This window comes from Cygnus atratus, chromosome 7, assembly GCF_013377495.2.
Source record: "Cygnus atratus isolate AKBS03 ecotype Queensland, Australia chromosome 7, CAtr_DNAZoo_HiC_assembly, whole genome shotgun sequence".
Classification (NCBI taxonomy): domain Eukaryota; kingdom Metazoa; phylum Chordata; class Aves; order Anseriformes; family Anatidae; genus Cygnus; species Cygnus atratus.
In genome coordinates, this window is record NC_066368.1 from 12,921,978 (window position 1) to 12,941,493 (window position 19,516).

The window sequence follows — 19,516 nt, forward strand, 5'->3', positions numbered from 1 at the left end:
TATTATGTTCTGCTATTTTTGTCTAGATTTTTATAAACTGTAGTATAATTCTGTTTTGTGGGGCAAAAAATACTGTAAGTTGTAAAATATGATTTGGTTTTCTGTAGGTTCTCTTCTTGGTGTTACAGCTGCACACACTGCTGCTGTCACGTGTAGATTGTTCAGGCAAACAACAGCTATTGTGTGTTCGACAATAGCATACACAAACTTTGGATGCTGGGACCTACTTATGAGAAAACAGAGCATTGTGATGGGATTCGCTTTGTATCTCAAGTTCCCCCAAATCCCCAAAATTCTTTTTTTTTTTTTTTTTTTTTTTGGACAGAAGAGACCTTTAATCTCACATCCACGGAATTATATTGGATAGTATTCCATGAGATATTTATGAATTAAACCAAAAAAGTCCATTACACTGATTTGAACTGAATTTTCTGTAGCAGAGACATATCATATTACCAATGGAAAAAATAATTCCAGCAGCTTGTGGCTGAGCTATAATCTAGTGTTCTGGATGCAGTATACAGGAGCAACTGACTTTCGGAAGCCTGAGGCAGGGTGTGGCATCTATTGAAATACAATTAAGGAAATACTTTAATCTGTTTATAAAAGGATGTTTTGTCTGTCTTTTTTTTTCCCCACATACCACGAAGTCAGAAATAGTAACGACTTTATCATATGGTAACTGTGACAGTGATTCATGCAAGGAATATAAGGAGTTGCAGCCACAGGATTCAGCAAGGTATTTTCTTTCAGGATTCTTGGTAGTGTTCTGTCCATTTGGTGACCTCCTACTGGATTCAGAAAAAGGTTTTATTGAAGGTAGGCAAAAATCATTTCTAGCAAAGCAGTTTAGCCTTCTTTGCTCTATAGGGAGGTAAGCTACTAAGAAGACATTCGTACTGCAGGCAAGGAGTTCCCGTGCAGTTTTCGGTTTGTTCTGTATGGGACTGTGTCCTGTGTCAGCTCTCAGTGATGAGATACGGAAAGAGCTCAGAGGGAGGACCTGTAAAATACTCATTATTTCAGAACATCCTTTGAGAATTGCAAAAATTGCTAACCCAAAATTTGATAGGGGACAGACAAAGTCTGTGGATTTTTAACAGCTCCGAGTAGAATGTAGCAGCTGAGATAAGGAATAATGAGCCAGATTTCTTAGCTGAGAATAAACTACTCTTCAAATCATTCAGAGTTCATAGAGCAGAGTGTAAGAGATGGTGCAGGACAATTTGTCTTAAGGAATCAAGAAATATCTGCACACCTTTGATATTTCTATCTGTGTCTCCCTAGCGTGAGCATCCAAAGAATCAGAGAAGATCAAATCGGTTTTCTTTACCTAATAAAACTTTTTGTAGTTCTGTTGTGACTCAGAAATCCTGTGCTTGATTTCAGATATAGAAGTTCTACTCCTCAGAAAGGTGGCACAGTTGCAAAAGAAATTCAGAGGCTTGATGACTGGGAATTGCAGCGTCTTTGATGCTGAAAACAACACTTTGGGTACTTTTTCTAGACAATGGCCAAGAGGACAAATAGCCTCTACAAGGAGCATTAGAAAAATATAACCAAACTTTGTTCTTACATGTGTTGATAGTTTGAAATTCTCCCAGTAAGAGAGAATGCTGTAATAATAAATACAGTCTCAATGCTTCTTTTTTTCCATGCTGCCTTTCAGTTGCATGGGGTTATCTTCAGTAGCATCTAAACATTTTTCTGCAAGAAGTTCCTTCAGACCAGGAAGCATCACGAGTTTTTTTTTTTTTGGAGGAGAAAACGAATAATTATGTAGAATTGCATATAAAGGGAGAAAAAACGAAACAAAACCCAAAACTGTAGCCAGTCTAGAAATGAAAGTCAGCGTCAACTTAATTTTATTATCCTTCTAACTATTGTAACAGTCCTAAAGAGCTCCAAATGTAATCTCAGCCTCTAGTTATGCTCGCAGACTATGTGATGATCCTACTTGTGTCTGAAACTTCAAAGTTATTCTGCCTTGAATTATTTTGTGTATATCAATAACAGTCTTAGTTGGAGACCACATTTCAAGCACAGCCTCAGTTTGCAAGGGTTTTTTCTGATATAGTTAAAAGATTTACTTGTACAGCAAAGAAAAACTTTAATTGAATTCAGAACTTTAAACAGGTCTGCCATAATCTAATGCTTTGGTATGCTCTGTGAATATTTTGAAAACTTTTTAACACATCCGTGCACCTCAACTAAACACGAGGTTAATCATTTTTAGGTCTCTGGTTGTAGTGGAATGCTCTGTTGTGCTATGAATGTTCATATAAATCCTGATCTTAATCCAGAGCCTGTGTTAATTTACACCAGATGCGTAAACTCATTTAAAGGGGCAAAAAATAGTCAGGAAAACTTGCTTCTAGAACTTGAATTAACCTTGCCGTGGAGGATACAGGCCTAATAGCTTTAGAAAGCTATTTTACTCTGTTTGCCACTTCTACACAAATTTCTGGAATTTGAAAGTATTCCTTCAACAAGTAGCACTAAATCTATTTTACACTGCTGTACCAAAGTAGGAAAGCTCACTGTGTTGCCTTAAAATGTGGTGAGTTATGTTTTATTCTCTTTGCTTTGTTAGTTAACCTGAATATCCCTTTGCAGTGGATCAGTAAAATACGTGCATCTGTCCCAGAAATGTTCATTTGCCAAGAGACTGCTTGGAGCCCTTTTCTCTCAAAGCTTCCATCCTGCTGTTTTTCCAACCAGCAAACTTATTATTTATTAAGGAAAAAAAAAAAGTAATTTATTTTTAGTTTTTGTTTGTTTTTACTTTACACTAACAACTGGGAACTGTCTTTCCCAGTGGAAGAATGTCTTTTCAGCAGCTCGGCTCATTCTCCCAGCATGGTGGGAGATTAAGAGCTTTTAGAGAGAATTAATCACCTTCATAGACTTCCTCTTGCCCTCACTCCAGACAGGTTAGGAGAATTAGTTGAAGAAGGTACTTCAGCATGATTATCTAATGGCTTTAAAATACAAATAGCAAGTGAAGCTTTATGACTATCAGCAGTGATTACCACTGCTTTATTTGTGTTAAGATTACAGCTGTGACAAATAAACACACAGAGCCAGTGTGTTTGTCTGTTGAGTGGTTTGCTGGTTTCTTGATACATACGAAAATGTCTTGTGACTAACACATGGGATGAGGATCTGAAGGAGCTGCCTCTACTTTTTTTTTTTTTTTTTTTTTATTGCACACTTCCTTGTTAGTTGTCCAGAATCATGCTTTTGGAAAATTGGGTGCTGAAACCTTGTCACCAGGTTTAACTTGCATGTAAAACAATTTGCAATGCCAAAGAAGATGCGTTAGGATTGTAAGTTCCGTCCTTCTTTTTGAGACTGTTGATGTTGGAGAAACCAACCTATTTGGTCTTTTGCAGAAACACCTGTCTGTCCAGAAGGATTTCAAAATCCTTCTGGAAATGAAAAACAGATAAAAATACATGACAGTTTATGTCAGAAGACATTAACTCCCCTGGAAGACTATTCAATGCACTAACTGTGTCAGTTTGACAAAATAAGGCATTTTTTCTCCTACCTAGGCATCGTGGGCAATACCTTTCTATGTTGCTTTCTGGCTAAAGTTCATGGTGATGGGTCTTTTGTCTTGCACCATCTTCCCTTGGCAGGGAAGCATGCTGTAATGTCATCTCATGTAATAAAGAGACAGATGTTTGAAGTTTTGAGCAGTGTCTTTAACAGAAATTCTGTGATTTGTTCACTTTTGGTAAATGAGTTATCTCAGGAGGTTACACTTGCACAAATAATTTCAGGAACTGCTAAACTTCTTGAAATTCAGGAGTTCTAGCTCTCAAGTTTGCTTCAAAAATAGTGTTTAAAAATTGAAACTGTACTTTCCTTGTGTACGAGACATACAGGATGTAGTTCCCTACCGACATTTGTTGCGCCATCTAGTAATGGGAGTTCACACGAGCAGTGGAAGGTAGATTATTAGGAAAGACTGGAAGCGCTTAGCCAACTTTCTCTGAGTGATGTATTCTGATCTCAGTGGCTTTTTTTTGCTTGTTACTAGTGTTGAAAATGTTCTTTTAATTGTGTAGTTTTAAAAACAGTCGATGGATGAACTTCAGTTTTAGAATCCCTATCCCATATTGTCTGTAACCAAAGGCTTTACTTTCCAGCTCACTTACATTTACTTGAATAAAAAAATGTTGGGTTTGTTTGCTTGCTTTTAACTTAAAATGTTGTATGTGGCTTTGGCCATTTAAAACCATTTTTAAATGTATCATGCTGGAATTGCCTGTGCTGCTCGTGAAGAATTGAATAATACTCTTTTGTTGTGTAGGGTGTTGACTCAACCACAGATGAGTTCAATTCAGATGACTGGGGTGGTTACAAGACCCAGCTGTTTGCTCTGCCCCGCTTTCTACAAGTTGCTTTCTCTGCGGTGGGGATGGCTGACCCGTAAAGCAATTCTTTACCAGCCAAAGTTTATAGCCTGGTTCGTTCGAGTAAACCAGGGGTGACTGCAAGTTGCTTTAATGCACTGGGTTGCCAACTGCAGCAGTTCAGGAACTTCTTCTGTGTACGTGGTTGGTGCTGGTACAGTGTGCAGGCTTTGGAGAGGAGCAAATGCCTGGCAGGATGTTTTTACCACGTGTGTTGGTGGGTAAATATCCTCTGCCTCTGACTCAAAGCTAGCTTGAGAGAGTCTTTGCAGCGCTCTGCTGGTAGTTGCAGACCAGTTGCAGACAACCTCTGGCAAACTACTTTTTGCGTGGCTTCATTTGGCTCCAAACAATCATCTTAGTCATCTCAAACTAAGGAAATCTTCTCCAAGAGCTCTGGCTGTAAATCACGGCTGGAGAAAAGGCTCCACAAGAAACATGAACACGGGTTCTTTTCTTTGTGGTTCCCATTTCACTGGGATTGGAAGAAGTCCAGCTCTTAATCTTTTACCATTTTTGAAAAAGGTGAACACAGGATTAGGAGCTGTGATATTTATTGTCTGGAGCTGCTTCTGTTGAACAAATCTCTTGGGTGGTTTAATTGGGAGCTATTCGAGCAAGCCTGGACCATTCTCCCAGGTGGGCCACTTGGGAAGGAAGGTAGAAAATGGGCTTGGTTTTGGGATGTGGCAGCTGTTGAGAAGGCTGTCAAAGTTCTTTGGTTTCTCATCTCCTGTTAGGATAGTGCCTTGCTGAGCTCACAAGAGATGCCTGAGGATTATGGACTTGTTTCAGTTCTCACTAAGGTCAGAAAAGCTAACATTGATAGCAGGAAGTCAAGGAAATGGCCTCGTTTGAACAGGATAGTGTCTAGAATAGTCTCAAATTGGGGTGTTTTTATTTATTTGTACTTAAAGAATTGCCGTATAAACTTTACATTTTTACATTTGGAACAGAACCGTTTCCCAGAGAAGTGGTTCAGTAATAAAATTTAATTCCTGTTTTGTTGTTGTTGTTTGCTGCGTCTTTGTTGCCTTCAGAGATATTTTACGGAGAGGCAAAAAAGGATATTTCATATCTATTAGGCTTGTGGACCTGATGCCTCTTTTGCCTTTTCATCACCTCACAGGACTGAGTTCCTTGCGCTACTACAGTTGTGAAGTCCTTACTTGCTTTCAAAACAAAATGCAGAAAGAGATAACATTTTACTAGGACTCTACTGTTTGTGCTGCTAAACCTCGTCACGTGGTTCAGCAAAAGTCACTTCAGTTCCCAAACATTTGTACGTACAGTATCTGTTCGGGATTGTTTATTGTTGGCTATCTGTGTTGTTACTGATTCCAGGGCCGTGCATCACCACAATGCCGCCTGTTTGCCCCTTGGTTCGTGATTGTGCAGGGCAGCTGTTATCTGCCGGGCTGATAGCGTATCGCCAGCAGTACCAGTGAGGAGCAGAAAGCTCTGCTAGCATAATGGAAAGCCCTGCTTTTGGCAGGATGACTGCGTGATTAATTAACCCCCCGGGATGGAGAGGCTTCCTGTGCCAATTTGAGTGGAAGTTATGGGAAGGCACTGTTACATAGCTAAAGAGAAATTGATTAGAAGCATTTTTATCAGCCTTGTAGGAATTCTGTTTTCTAACACTATCAGTTTGTGTGCATCAAGCCTGTAAACTAACTGAAAAATAGATCCGTTGAAAGGGGTTACTTAACATCTTCTGTTACAGGAGCAAAAAGACGACAGCTGTCAATGCCATCAGCTGGCTGTAAGGGCACAGATCAATACAGAATTATCAGAAAGTTTCCACCCTAGCAGAAGAATGGACTCGTAACGGGTGTGCGGAGGGAAGCGGTACAGGGGACAGTAGGCGTCTCTGCCTCCCAGAGGGCCACAAGCCTTTGGTTTTAAATAGGTGGCTGTTAAAAAGGGGCTACCGCGTGGGTCGCTTGGGAGGGAAGAAAGAAAATGGGCTTGGCTTTGGGTGCTGGCAGTGCTTGGGAAGGTTGATGGGACCATGAAGGGGCAAGAGAAAACTGCTCTGCAGAAGCAGAGCCTGTTGGCCATCGCTGAAAGCAAATTAGTGGCTAGACTGCAGTTTTGCTATCCCAGCCTTGTAGGTACGGATTGTCTAAGGTGTGGTTTCAGAGGATTTGTTCTGTGGACTTCAAAAAACTTGTCCTGCCTTCATTGTGCTGGGGAGGGGATTTGCTTTTTATCGAGGAATCCCCAGGTCTATAAGACAGAACTTTGGCTGTCTGCAGCACACGTCAACCGAGCAGAGAGGTACTGTACATGAAGGGTGAACATTTCTATGGTGAAGAGCTATAACAAGGCTTGTGAGGTAGAGGGAAGCTACAGAATTTGAAACTTAATTCCCAGTAGTTCTGAGATAGAAAGAGCTTTTGCTGCACAACTCCTTTCTTCAGGACAGGGAAGCAGTAAAAGATGCTTCGTTTCCTGTAACGCAGAAATGTTCAGCCTTCTGGCTAGTGCTCAGACTATTACTATGTTTAAAATGCCCAGATGTTAATTGCATAGTGAAATAATAAATTGCAGATATTTTTAATCTCTAGTGGTGCTGCTTCATCAACTTTTCCACTCAGATGTGCACATGTGCGGGGGTGTCTTCTGCGTTTTGCTCCAGTGAGTGGCTGTTCATGCAAAACACGAAGTTAGGCTTTTTACCTGATTCTCTTTTTTTAGCTTGTTTTTGAGGTCTGCTACCTGCCTAGGAGAACAGGCTAATGCTGAGCTATGACGGTTTGCAATAATCCTGCAGAATACACTGGGGGACACGGTGCAGAAAGGAATATTGCTTTGAACGCAAGATAAAGACAGGCAACAAAACTGTGACTGTGTCCACGTTTCTTGTCTGGGAGAAGCCGCTAAAAGTGAATAGCTGGGGGGCTGTAGCCCATAAAAGACAAAATGGTACCCTGAAAGTGCCTGTTTGAGAGCGGGACACTGAGCAGGAGTGCTTCTCTTTGTTCCAACTTACCATGTGCTAACCCTGATTGACCGTAGGATGTAAGTTTTTTGTTTGACGTGTGAACTCTTTGTATGTGCCATAGCCTTTTGTTGCACTAATTGTTTTTTTTTTTTGTATATATTTCTATTTACGGTAATGTAGGGACAATGCAAGCACCAGTGTACTTGAGACTGCAAGCAAACAGGCACTGGGAAGACTTAATTTTGTCATGAAAATGAATGTGCTAAGTAAAATACAGGTTCAAACCATGTGTTTGCTTGGGAAGGTTTGTGGTCTAAATTTGATATAGACTGTATAGCAAGCAACTGGAGAACTGCCATATGGAGGAACAGCAACCTTGCACTATTAAGTTCATGTGGTTAACAGCTTAGTTTAGCAATTTCGACTGAGCAGTGCCTGCAATTCAGCAGCAGAAAAGGTGTTTCCTGTGGAGATTTGAGTGAAAAAAGGGTGGTAAGAAGTTTTTGAGTAGGTATGGCATGTGCAAAAGGGGTAGGTTGGGAAAACCTGCTTGTAGGTGGGAGAGAGACAAAAATCCAAGTGTAAACAAAAATATTCAGGTTCTTACTTAAAGGTGAAGTCATGGTGGAACTGACTGAATCAAGTACTTTCAACATTTCATAAAACAAGTATCTCTGTTTGTGGGGGTTTTTTTTAAGTATTTATTTTGGAAATAAGTATAATTATAATCTGCAGTTCTTTTCACCTTATAGAGGAGATGTCAGCAACACTCTAGCATATTGTGCTACACTGTTTTTCTGCCACAAATTAAACTTTAAGTGTGAAAGCAGAAACGAAGCAGAATCCAAGCTGTGTTGTTTCCCAAAGAAGCAAGATGCTATCCTGATATTCGTGGCATGTTGGCTCTCTATCAGTAGCTATAAGTGTCTCTTGCAGAATACAGAGATCACTGGCAACCTGTAGCAGAGAGCTCTTCCCTCTCAGAAGACTTGAGCTTCCAACTCTCAGTTATAATGCACAATATTCAAAAGCTGTCCACTTATCACCTTTGGTCTACACCTGTAAGTGGCTGATGTCCATTCAGTGGTAACGTGGAAAGCTTTACAGGAACAATTTAGTTACCCATGCAGGAGAAACTAATAAAACATATATCCAGCCTCAAAATTTCTACACAAGGTGTTCAAGACAAACCTTCTTGAATTGAGAGCTATTTTTTCTGAAACTAACTGTGATAAACTGAGAATTAGCCCTGGTAATGACAGAAGATAGGCATGAAACGGGAAACTGAAGAGGTAAAAGGGGAAAGGAACCATTATGTAGTTATTGGAGACTGCATGTCCAAAATAAAGAAGGGCTGGTTGCTCTTGTTTTATTAAAAGAAAAAAAAAAAAAAAAAACCTTTCCTTCCCCTGGTAAAGCACAGGATGAACAATGAGGGGAATGTCTTAGGGAAGGGAAAGAGAATGATGGGGAGGAAAACCAAGTATACAGAAAGTAACTAATTATCCCACTCTTAGAGAAGCATTGCATTTGGTTCTCTCTATGTCCACAGATGAGAAATCCCTAAAATTCTATTTCATTTGAAGGAGCTTGGTAGAACGATGTTACTGTTGAGCTTCAATACTTATGTAAATTGTCAGTATACTTATGTAAATTGTCAATATTTTGACTGTTTCTTATGGGATGCAAAGGTAACACAGTATTAGACAAGTTCTTGTGACTCTTCATCAGCTCTGTTGTGTTGCTGTTTGTAAAATCACAAGGTATTTTTTCATTCAGCTGGAACATAGGAGAACAGCCTCTCCTCACCTGTGTGGACAATAACTACAATTTTTCCTGTGTTCACAGGTTTTGAATGCAGTCTGAGTCCAAGAAGTATGAAGAAGAGATGCCTTCTCTGTTCTGGGGGTTGGATCCCGTATTTTCTGCGTTTGCAAGACTCTATATTAAAGATATAAAAGAAATGAGAGAATCTAAACAAGTGCCAGGTATGTACTTACATGTGCTGGTCATGATGCATGTAGAATTATTATTGATTTGCATTGTGCTTCCTGTCCAGGGATTTAAGAATGCTTCATGAATGCTTGTGCAGTTATTTCTGATGCCCCGAAGCTAAGTGGCAGTAGTACCTGTAACAGTTCTAAGAAGAACAGGTTGTATACTGTGTTCAAAGGATTATAGGTGGAAGAATAAAATGTGTTAGTTCTGGAGGCTTTTCTTCTTGTGTGTATATATATATACACGTATGTGTGCGTATATATATGTATACACACAAGTATGTATATACACACAACCTGTATTACATTAAGGTAACGTTGTGCTTCTGCTGTGTGGTATACTCTGAAAGTTAGTTCTAAAAATGCTGGTCCTTTCTGCCATTTGTTGTACCTTGCCACTGTCTCCACAACAATTGATGAGGATTTTGTTTTTGTTTTTTTTTAATTACGTAGTATTGATTATTTGATGGCATTTATGAGTGCATGTATTTTGCTTTTGCCAATGCGTATTAACATTATATTAAAAAAAGATAAAGGTTTTGTGCTTAATTTCTAGATATGATAGATAAGACATTCTTCATATATTAGAACACTTTACTGTATATTCTGGCATCTGTTCTGAATCTTACACCAAGCCTTTTGTTTCCTAACTGTTGCTGGAAGTTGTATACTTCGCAGTCTGTTTCTGCTGGTGTTTGGCCAATATCACCCACGTGTACATTGTCTAAAGCAATGTGGGTCTGACCTTGAGCTTTTGTTTTCACTGTAAAAAGTGTGTGTGTGTGTGTGTGTATATATATATATATATATATATATAGGTACCTATAAAAGATACCTTTGGCTCTTTAAATAAATTCTGTCTTGTAGGTTTTGTTATTCTCATTTTTCTTTAACAGCAAGGATAACAACAGTGCTATTCTTATTGAAATAAAGAACTGGTGGGTTTTTTGCTTCTTCACAACCAATTTTATGTTCATAGGGACTTCACAAAGTGCAAAAGCCTATATATATATATATATATATATATATATATATATATGCATATATATATATATATATATGAACACACACACACCTACCTCTTTGTTATTTACCATGATGGGAGATTTTTTTCTTAAAGCCATTGCAAGTATGGGACTACAGTCTATTGTTGATGTTTGTGCTAGAGTGAGCAGTATCTAGAAGCTTTTTAAAGTCTGAACTCTTACTGCAGTATTGGTATAGCAAATGCATTTGCTATAGACTGGTCCTGCTTTAATTAAAGACATTTTAATTGTTCTTAAACAAAAAAACAAAACAACTCATACACACACACACAGAAGAATTAAAACTGAATATCAAAAATCATGTTTCAAAAGAGGACTAGCCCTAGAAAGTATAACCCTGTGCTCTTTTGTTCACTTCTAAATCACTTGGGTTTTCCTTCTCACTTCCCTTCCCTTTCTTTTACTTAAGTGAGTTGTCCTGTGCTTCAGGAACTATTTCAGTTCGGCTGTTACGCTTTTTTTCTAAGATGGCCCTAAGGAAGTGGTATCTGTCATGTCAAGATATCAGCCTTTAAAATTGGTGCATGCAAGCTTTCTCCGCTTCCTGTGCATTTGGCGTTCTGTACAACTAAGTTTGCTTGCAGTCCTGTTACATTTTAGAAACCAAACTTTAAAGAATAAAATGAATTTCATAGAACAAACATCCTGAACTCTGTTCACCGTCCTGGCACTCTGTACATACCAAATGAGATATCTTTCAGCATTTCTCATTCATTGGCAACAAATGATGGCACAATGGAAACACTTCTGGGGGAAGGAAGAAGGTAGGTGTTTGCCACCAGTGTTCTCTGCTTTTAATGGGTTTGTTAAAGACCAGATGGCGCTAATTATGATTAACTATAAATCAGTCACTAAGTAAGGGTAATTAAGAATGAACAAGTGCAAAACAGAGTTGTAACTAGGAGGAATGGGAAGAAACACAGGCTGAATGTCAGGAAAAACATCCTTAGAATGATATCTGCTAAATGGTGGAGCAGCCTCCCCAGGAAAAAGGTGGGATCCCATTCACTGGGATTATTTATATCCTGACTGTACAAATTGCCAGGAATTTACTGTACGGAACAATCTTGTATTGGTCCTGAGGAAATGAACTGAATGACCTAATAAGTTTTTTCTTTCCGTTTTTAAGCATTAGGATTTGATGCAACAATGACTAATCCCTTAAAAGAACACAGAGGAAAGCATTAAATCTGTCCAATTACTCTCCTGCTATAAATGGTGACAAGAAGGCTGGAAAACCACTCAGATAAAAACAGCAACAGTGTTGTCTTAGAGGCCTTGAAATGAGAGTGGGTGTCGCACTCGGTTGTAACACATAATCACATCATGAAAATGAGCTTTTCTCAGAGAGATCACGCACCATTGCATTGTGACAGCTTATCAACAAGCAGGGGAAGCTCCAAATAATATAAAAGGAGGTAATAAGAATTAAAGCACTGACAAACACCTCAATGCTGGTAAAGATATGACCAGAAGTTGCTCTAGTGAGCTCTGTATCTATAGCCCCCTAAACCGCTGCTGTGGCTTCCTGTTGTGGTAGCAGCATGTTAATATCCGTGTTATTTACTGGGTTAATCAGAGCTTGATTGAATGCACTCACACATGGCTCGAAATGTTTAGTGTGTTTTTATTGCTACTGATATGAACATAATTTGAACAGATAATCTGGGAGGAGAAAAACTCCTTTACGCTTGACGACTTGATGACTTTTTAAGTCATCAAATTCAACAACTTTTAATTGATAGTGTAAATATAATTTCATCTTTTAAATTAATTCAGGTAGTTTCTCAGAGAGTAAGGGTGGAGTTCTGTCTACGTTTATGGGGATGGAGAGAACCAGTTTTATCTGGTTGCTGTCCTTCGCCAAAACTCAGATTACTAACTGCGAAATGAACATAATAACATGTTGCTTGTTTGCACATGAAGAGCTTAGTCTGCCTCATAGATTTGCCCTGAAACTGACCCAGACCTTCCTTTATAGACATTTTGTAAGGTTTAATTAATGTTTATATATACTGGGAGCATCTTCATTGAGAGTTTCTGTAGTATGTTTATGTGTGTCCTGATAAATGCAATGAGACAAGTGGACAAACCTGCTAAACATTCTCTGTGCCATGCCTGGCCAGTGACTGCATGGTTAGGTTACCAGCGCTGAAATGACAGCGATAGATGCATCCTCAGAGCATGGCAGTGGATTTCTACCAGCAAAACTTCTGTTTGTGACCTGCTCGGCTGATCACCTTTGACTTTTTCTGAGACTTTGCTGTTTTCGTCTCTTATGCGAAGAAAGCTAATTCCAGACCCATTTAAGGTTGCCAGCTATGTAGGACAAGTTATTTTTGGATTTCAGTTTTTATTTTTTTTTAAATGCAGAATGATTTTGTGACTCCCTTGCTGCAGTGTTTCTCTTTCCCTTTGTAAGATGTGCCACAGAGCTAAATGTTCCCTTTGTGTCCCTTGAGTCACCTGGTTTTTAGTAGACACTCACTGAACATCCCGGATGGCATTATATTTCAGTAAAACAACAGTGTTCCAAAACTGCAGAAAACACATTGACTGAAGATTACCCCAGGACATATCTGGAGCTTATTGTCCTGTTATCCTCCTGCTGGTGCACTATGAAGCTTCAGTGTATGCTTACCTCAACGTTCATTAAAGACATTTGTCACTCTCTTTCAAGAGGTTACAGCATGTGGCAACCTCAGTAAGTTAAAGTCCGCTGGGCTCTGATTCCTTCCCGTTTCCTGAATGTAGTTTTGTGTGTTATTCTTATCCAAGAATATCCAAGTCATCTTTATAGATGCACAAAAATAGCTTTGAATGGATGTTTTTAGAACATGTTATTTCAGAAACTGAAGCTCAGGATACTGCCCATGATGACTGCATACTGTACTCTGCAATCTAAGAGGGCTGTTACACTCCCTCCCATCCCCTGCCCCTTGCTGTGGCTCCTGTCCTTTTAGAAATGAAAGACAGAATTGTGTAGAATTGTTGGTTTTCCTTCTTTTGGGTGGCTCTGCCTTAACCAGGAACAGCTGCACTGTGAGAACCTCAAACTGCTTCCATTGTGTTCTATTATTTATTCCAAAGACTGCCGAAAATGTTATAAGAAAAAAAAAAAGCCTAAAGCCTGCAGCAAACAAACTGTTTTGCAGATACAAATGTACAAGAAAACAAGCAGTTAATAAAGTTCTGCAACTACAAAAGCATGATTTTGGTCTCCTACATAGAACTGATACTTCCTTCTGGTGTTCCCAGAACTCCCTGATCAAGGGGATTTTTCACGTGAGGAGGCATTAGTTAAGTTTAAGATACATCAAATATGTAAGAAATGTTTTTTACTGACAAATGTTACTATGTAGGGTAGGCTGTTGAAGGGGAAAATAAGAAGTAGTTATGCTTAACAAGAATGTTTTGTGTCTAGGTATATTCTTCTATAACGGGCACCCAGTAAGACAGGTGGACGTTGTTGGGATAGTGGTTCATACTAAAGAGCGAGATGCCTTTTACAGTTATGGAGGTAAGATAAGTTTCCTTCTCTGTTCTTGCATTTATCAGCCCTCTAATCTTACTGTTAGGCCTTAAAGGTTGCCTTTTTTGATCAGTGTTGGTTCTTGGAACAACTCTACTTTTATCCTTATGTAAGGCATCCCCAGCCCAGATTAGTTGGCAAACTTACGGAAGTTACTGTTTCTCTTCACTTAAAAATAGAGAAATATGTAGTTAAGGCTGAGTAACTGATTTGGGGTCGTCTAGAAAATCTTATTTTTTGTTATTGTTTTGCCACTGGACTCCACCATCTTCCCTTCACATATATATGCAGCTTCTTCGGTCACATATAAATGGATTTAATGGTTCCTGTAAGGGAGAAGTCACTTCTTCCTTTTTTGAACTTCAGAAATCTCTTCTGAATTCTTGTATGTTTTGTCATATTTTGAAGCCAGGTTTTTATAGTAGGCAGGAGTTTGTTTATATTTAGATGCGTAAGTGCCGTAGCAAATCTGACTCAACCATCACAGTACGTACCAGTCCTTACCAACACCAGCTGAGAGTTGACTTCTCCCTGCTGCTTTTCCCCATATTCAGACTATTTCATTAATGTGGAAACATCTGATAGTCATTTTGTTCAGTTGTCTTTTTCATCTGGAGAAAAAGCAGAGTGGAGTAGTGGTGATGTGGCAAGTTTAAAAGGTAGGGGAGGCCATCTCACGATAGGAAGGGGGAGCCAAATGCATGGACGCTATCTGAGCATTTGAAGGACCTGTGTCCAGTGTCTCCACAATCACGGGTTTCCACCTGACCGAGGTAAGTTACCGAGTGCCTCTTTGTACCCAGTTCTGCTACTTATAAAATGGAGGCAGCAGCAATTCCTTGACTAAGAGGAATGTTGTGAAGATACCATCGACAGCTTAGAGCCAGGTCCCAGCTTCTGTAACACCTGCAGTTGCATCATACTGCTGTGGAGCAGCGCTGACAGCTAGTGCATGTAGCATCCCCCACACTGGGCATGGCTGCTTAAAGTTGTCTCTGCTCTGCAGAAGTGTCCCTGCAAGTTTCTCAGAGGGGCTATTTTCTAGTGTTTTTTTTTTTTTTCAATCTGCCTTTTTGCTAAATATCAAGTTTAGGTATTTTAAGGCATGAGTTCCTCTGACACTTGAAGTAGCACAAGCTAAACAAAAGCCTAAGTTAAGAGATGGAGATGTAACTGGTGATGTGATGAAGTGCTGAAACAAATGGAATGCCAACTATTATTCTTTTATTGCACTAGTATGCAAATACAGTTATCACTTCATGAGAACAGACGAAGATCTAAATCACCAAGGCAAGGACAATTCCAGGGGTAATGCTAGCTTCAGCATTAGTTTGGACATAAACTTGTTGGAAACGTTTGATCGGGGGCAGAAAATGGAGAAATAAAAATTAAAAAGAAACTGCAGAGCAGTGGAATTCAGGCCTGAGTGTCAGATCAGCCAACCTTTAAGTGCAGCTCTCAGTGAGCCTGCCTTCCTGCTGTCCTTCCACATCTACCCCTGCTCTTTGTTCCAGCCGTTCCTGGTTTGAACTTTCAGTTACCTGCCAGGGTGCCTCTCCCCAGCCTGTCCTCGCTTTCAGGCAGGTTGACTCCACCAACATAAAATTATAACTTCTTAGACAGTTTCCTGCTTGTAACTTGGGGCATCTCAGTTCAGCAGACTCTGGTTGGTGTCACAGAGCAGGTGTTGCATCGGTCGGAGTGCTGCGTGCTGCTCAGCATTTGCTTGCTTTCCATCTGCTTAAAAGTGACTTACAAAGCAACTTCCCCTTTGTAGTTTTGCTCTGATAGAGATCTGAAATGTCTTGGTATCACTGCCACCATCTCCCCTCCCTCATTTCCTATCCGTTTAATTCAGAATATATATACCTCTTATAGGTATTGGGTCCTCTCTGTGCTGCAAATCCAGACAGCCAGCAGTGGTGGCAAAATAATAATTCTAAGAGAGTGAATTAGCTCTCTTTCCTGACAATAAATAAATAAATAAATAAATATATGCTGTGTAAAACCCTTTTTTGACATATTGATTTTTTTTTATTGTTATTTTATAATCAGTTAGGGAAAGGGTATCTAATTGAAGCCTAAACCAAGGCTCATATTTTTAGTTAGTGCACCTTTCTGACTTTTTTTCCTTTCCTTTTTTAAGAAAACCAATCACGTGATTTTCGTTATACCCCAGAACCATTCTGAAAGGTTTAGCACTTGCCTTAAAAGTAAACAAAAAAATCTCACTGGGATCTCAGCAGGCTCATGTAGGCCCTACAAGAAACGCACACTTTTTGTTGTAAAGAAATAAAAGCAAATACAGTTCCTAATATTCCAGGTAACTTTGAGAAGACTGCTTCTCGAATAGTTAATGTGTAAGTGTCAAGATAGGTACAATAACTAATGTATGAGTCAAAAAAAATAATAATTTAAACCCAAGGGCGTGAGGAAGGGAAGCAGGGAGCACAGGAACTTTTCAAAAGCTTGTAGACCCCCTGAGCGCATTTAAAATAGATTAACATTTTCCCATCTAATTAGAATACAATTGCAGTAGTTCACATTCATCTGTGGTTCAGGAGTTATTTGTCTTTTTTGCTCAAAGCTTTTATTTGTGAACTGAGAAAACTTGGTTTCAGTGCCTGGCTCTGCTACCAGCATTCTCTTTGTGGTCAAGACTAGGTCAATCCCTTTAGGACTCTGTGTTTGACTGTTACATTGAGGAGGAGGAGTCTGGCCTCCTAATCCTTCAGTCTTGTTTGTTCCTAAGCTTCTTAGGAAGCGTATCTGTTGCAGCTGGTCTCTAGCTGGCACATCTAGACGCTGCAGTCCTGTAACAGTGAGATGTCATCTGCCCTCTTATTGCCATCGCTGGCTTGCATCAAGGGCTTGGCATGGTGTTTGGGGGCACTTCCTCCCACTAAAATAGTTGGTTTATATCTTTACCAAGGACAGGAAATCCTACCAGCTAGATTGTTATCTCTACTGGTGCAGAATTAAAGCTGATGAAATGGCTCCAGACACAGGAGCTCAAAAGGGGGATAAGCAATAGAACAACCGTAATTTTAGTGATGGAATTTGGGATTGCTTGAACCTTATAAATGCTGTGTGTTTGCTATTAGGAATGTGCCTGTTCCAGGCTAGGTCAGCAAACCCACTGGGAAACAGGAAGACAAGAAAATGACTTGAAATTGGACCCCCAAGTAGGGAGGTTGTTTCAAAACATATGAGACAATGCAGAGGCATTTTGCTTTGATGCTATGGTTCCCAGAGGAAACGACCGCAGGTACCAATCAGTACCTTCCTGGTAAACAGTAATGATGCTTTTGTAGTCATGGACCTGGTCTGGGGATCAGAAGAAAACGGTGGATTCTAATTTGTGAAGAGTGGAAGCTCAGCGTTGGAGATGGTTGCACTCAAGGAGCAAGGTGCTCGGAGCATTAGCTGGACTGGAAATGGGATCCTTGCCATGGCTTGACAGGCACCCAGTGCCACCTTATTTAGGGGGTGGTTATTGAACACGCTGCCTACATACATATAGTTTCTTGATTCTTCTTTTTTTTAATTTTAATCTTATTTATTTATTTATTTTTCTGCTGTCTTTAACAATATAATGCCTAGGGCAGAAATCACAGTTTATTTTGCCTAGGTGCTAGCAAAACAGGACAAGCTCTATAGCTACCCTGCTCAGGAGGCGTTAGGCTTTTTCTGAAAGGAAGTGGCTCGCATGCCGCTAGTGGTACATTAAGTTGGGAATCCCTGGCCTAGGGCAGAACCACAAGCACGTCCTCTGTCCTCCCTGGCTAGAGGAGCTGCCTTTCTGCTCTATGGATCATCTTCCTATACAGGAAAGGCCAGCAGACTTTGTACACGATATTAATTAGTGTGAAAACTGCAGCTGGAGGGAGGATGCTCTTAGTCTATTAACATTACTGTACCCCCCAAGCTTGAAGTGCTGTTTTCTCATTGCTGCAGTAAAGTTTCTGTGCTTTGTGCCTGGTTTCCTACTTCAATTTGTTCAGCTTTCAGGACTGATCTGTTTTCTGACTTTGTCAATTAAATTAGAAACCTCTTGTACCTAGTATATGTAGTGAATCATCATAATTTAAAATAAAGCTTTATTTTATTTTTTTGAGGAAATGCCTGATTTTGCTGATCATGGACATAGGCATGGTATCTGGTGCTGAGCTACAGCCACAAAAAAGTCTGGCGATTATTTCAAAGGCAAAAGTAGGAGTTGAGCACCCACTTTCCCTTTTAAACTGGTTGGAATGAGATAGTCTAGATAGTTATGTCCTTGCATATCCATGTATTTTCATTTCTTGGAACCTGCTTTCCACTACCTGCTTTTTTGCTCCCTGTAATTCTTGCTTTTTTTTTTTTTTTACAGTGGATGATAGTACTGGAGTTATAAATTGTGTCTGCTGGAAAAATCCCATGGTAGCAGAAAGATCTTTATCAGGTATTTTATCAAATAAATAATTCTTCTTTTGTGTGTACTTTTTTTTTTCCATTTTTTTTGTGTCTTAAATAATTTAGTAAATGATCAAAATTGCAGAAGAGCAAATTGAACTTATTTTTAAAATTATTATTATTATTTTATACCACCACATCCTACAGCCTGGGCCATTTTGGGAGCTTCATGTTAGTTTTTTTGCTGTTGCCAACAGTGATGTAAACATAAACACTACGTTATGACCTGTCATGTCTTCTCCTTTTGAGTAATACGTTTCAATTCCGTGCTGTGAAATTTTCTAGAGAATCCTCTTCCTATGGTTTTCAGAGCAGCTTGGTCTATGTTCCCCACCCTTGTAATACAGTAGTTTCAGGATCCCCCTTCTTTTCTTTTGTTCAAATTCATATTCTCCTCTTGTTCATGCATTATGATATTAGTGATGACATCAAAATTAGCTTTATACACAGTAGGAGCAATACCATTGGACTTTTTATGATTTGAACAGTTCTAAATGTGCAAAAAAAATGTATTTTTGAAGTGAAGTTAATCTTGCATTCGTAACAGAAGAACTCGGTACTGTCTAGCTTTCTGTTTGCCTTTTTTCCAATACTTCTTGTAGATCAAATTATGAGATAATTTCTACTTTGGATGTTCTTGAAAGCCCCTGTAGTAGATTGGAGCTGATAAAACCCTGCTGGAATAAATGCTGCTATACATTTACATATATACTACATAAAATGGGGAGGGAAAAGCTTGATATCAGAGTTAAAAACTGTTTATATCTTTGGAACAAGCCTGTTTATACACACACGATTCATACTAGCTTACATTTAACAATAATATGATAAGTGGTATGAAAGGTTCTTACGGCACTGGAATTTAGGAGACATTTCTCGCTTTTAGAGAATTTTTCCAGAAAAGTAACAGGGACTCCACAATCAAATCAGTTTTTTGCGCGGAACTTAAATTCATGAAAGAAATTGCATGAAATACTGGTTGACACAGAGTGAGGACCCGGAGTGCTTGTTTCAGCCTTGTGTTCTTATTTTACTTGTACATCAATACAGACTGAATGAACACTATTTTATTGTTGGAAATAATTTGTATCTGCTAAAGAAAACAGCTCCCA

The 19,516-nt window shown here is 39.3% G+C and overlaps 1 protein-coding gene across 3 annotated transcripts in view; it reads left to right on the top strand.

Annotated features, from left to right (window-relative positions):
* STN1 (STN1 subunit of CST complex) overlaps positions 1 to 19,516 on the top strand; it is a 42,389-nt gene that overhangs the window by 6,355 nt on the left and 16,518 nt on the right. For 2 of the 3 annotated variants that reach the window (XM_035547903.2, XM_035547905.2), the window contains 3 exons: positions 9,223 to 9,362; positions 13,842 to 13,937; positions 18,322 to 18,393. In XM_035547903.2, the coding sequence (XP_035403796.1) occupies positions 9,230 to 9,362; positions 13,842 to 13,937; positions 18,322 to 18,393 (301 nt within the window). In that variant the 5' untranslated portion in view covers positions 9,223 to 9,229. Of the gene's footprint in view, positions 1 to 750; positions 820 to 9,222; positions 9,363 to 13,841; positions 13,938 to 18,321; positions 18,394 to 19,516 lie in introns of those variants that run through there. The other variant, XM_035547904.2, reaches the window with a different exon arrangement.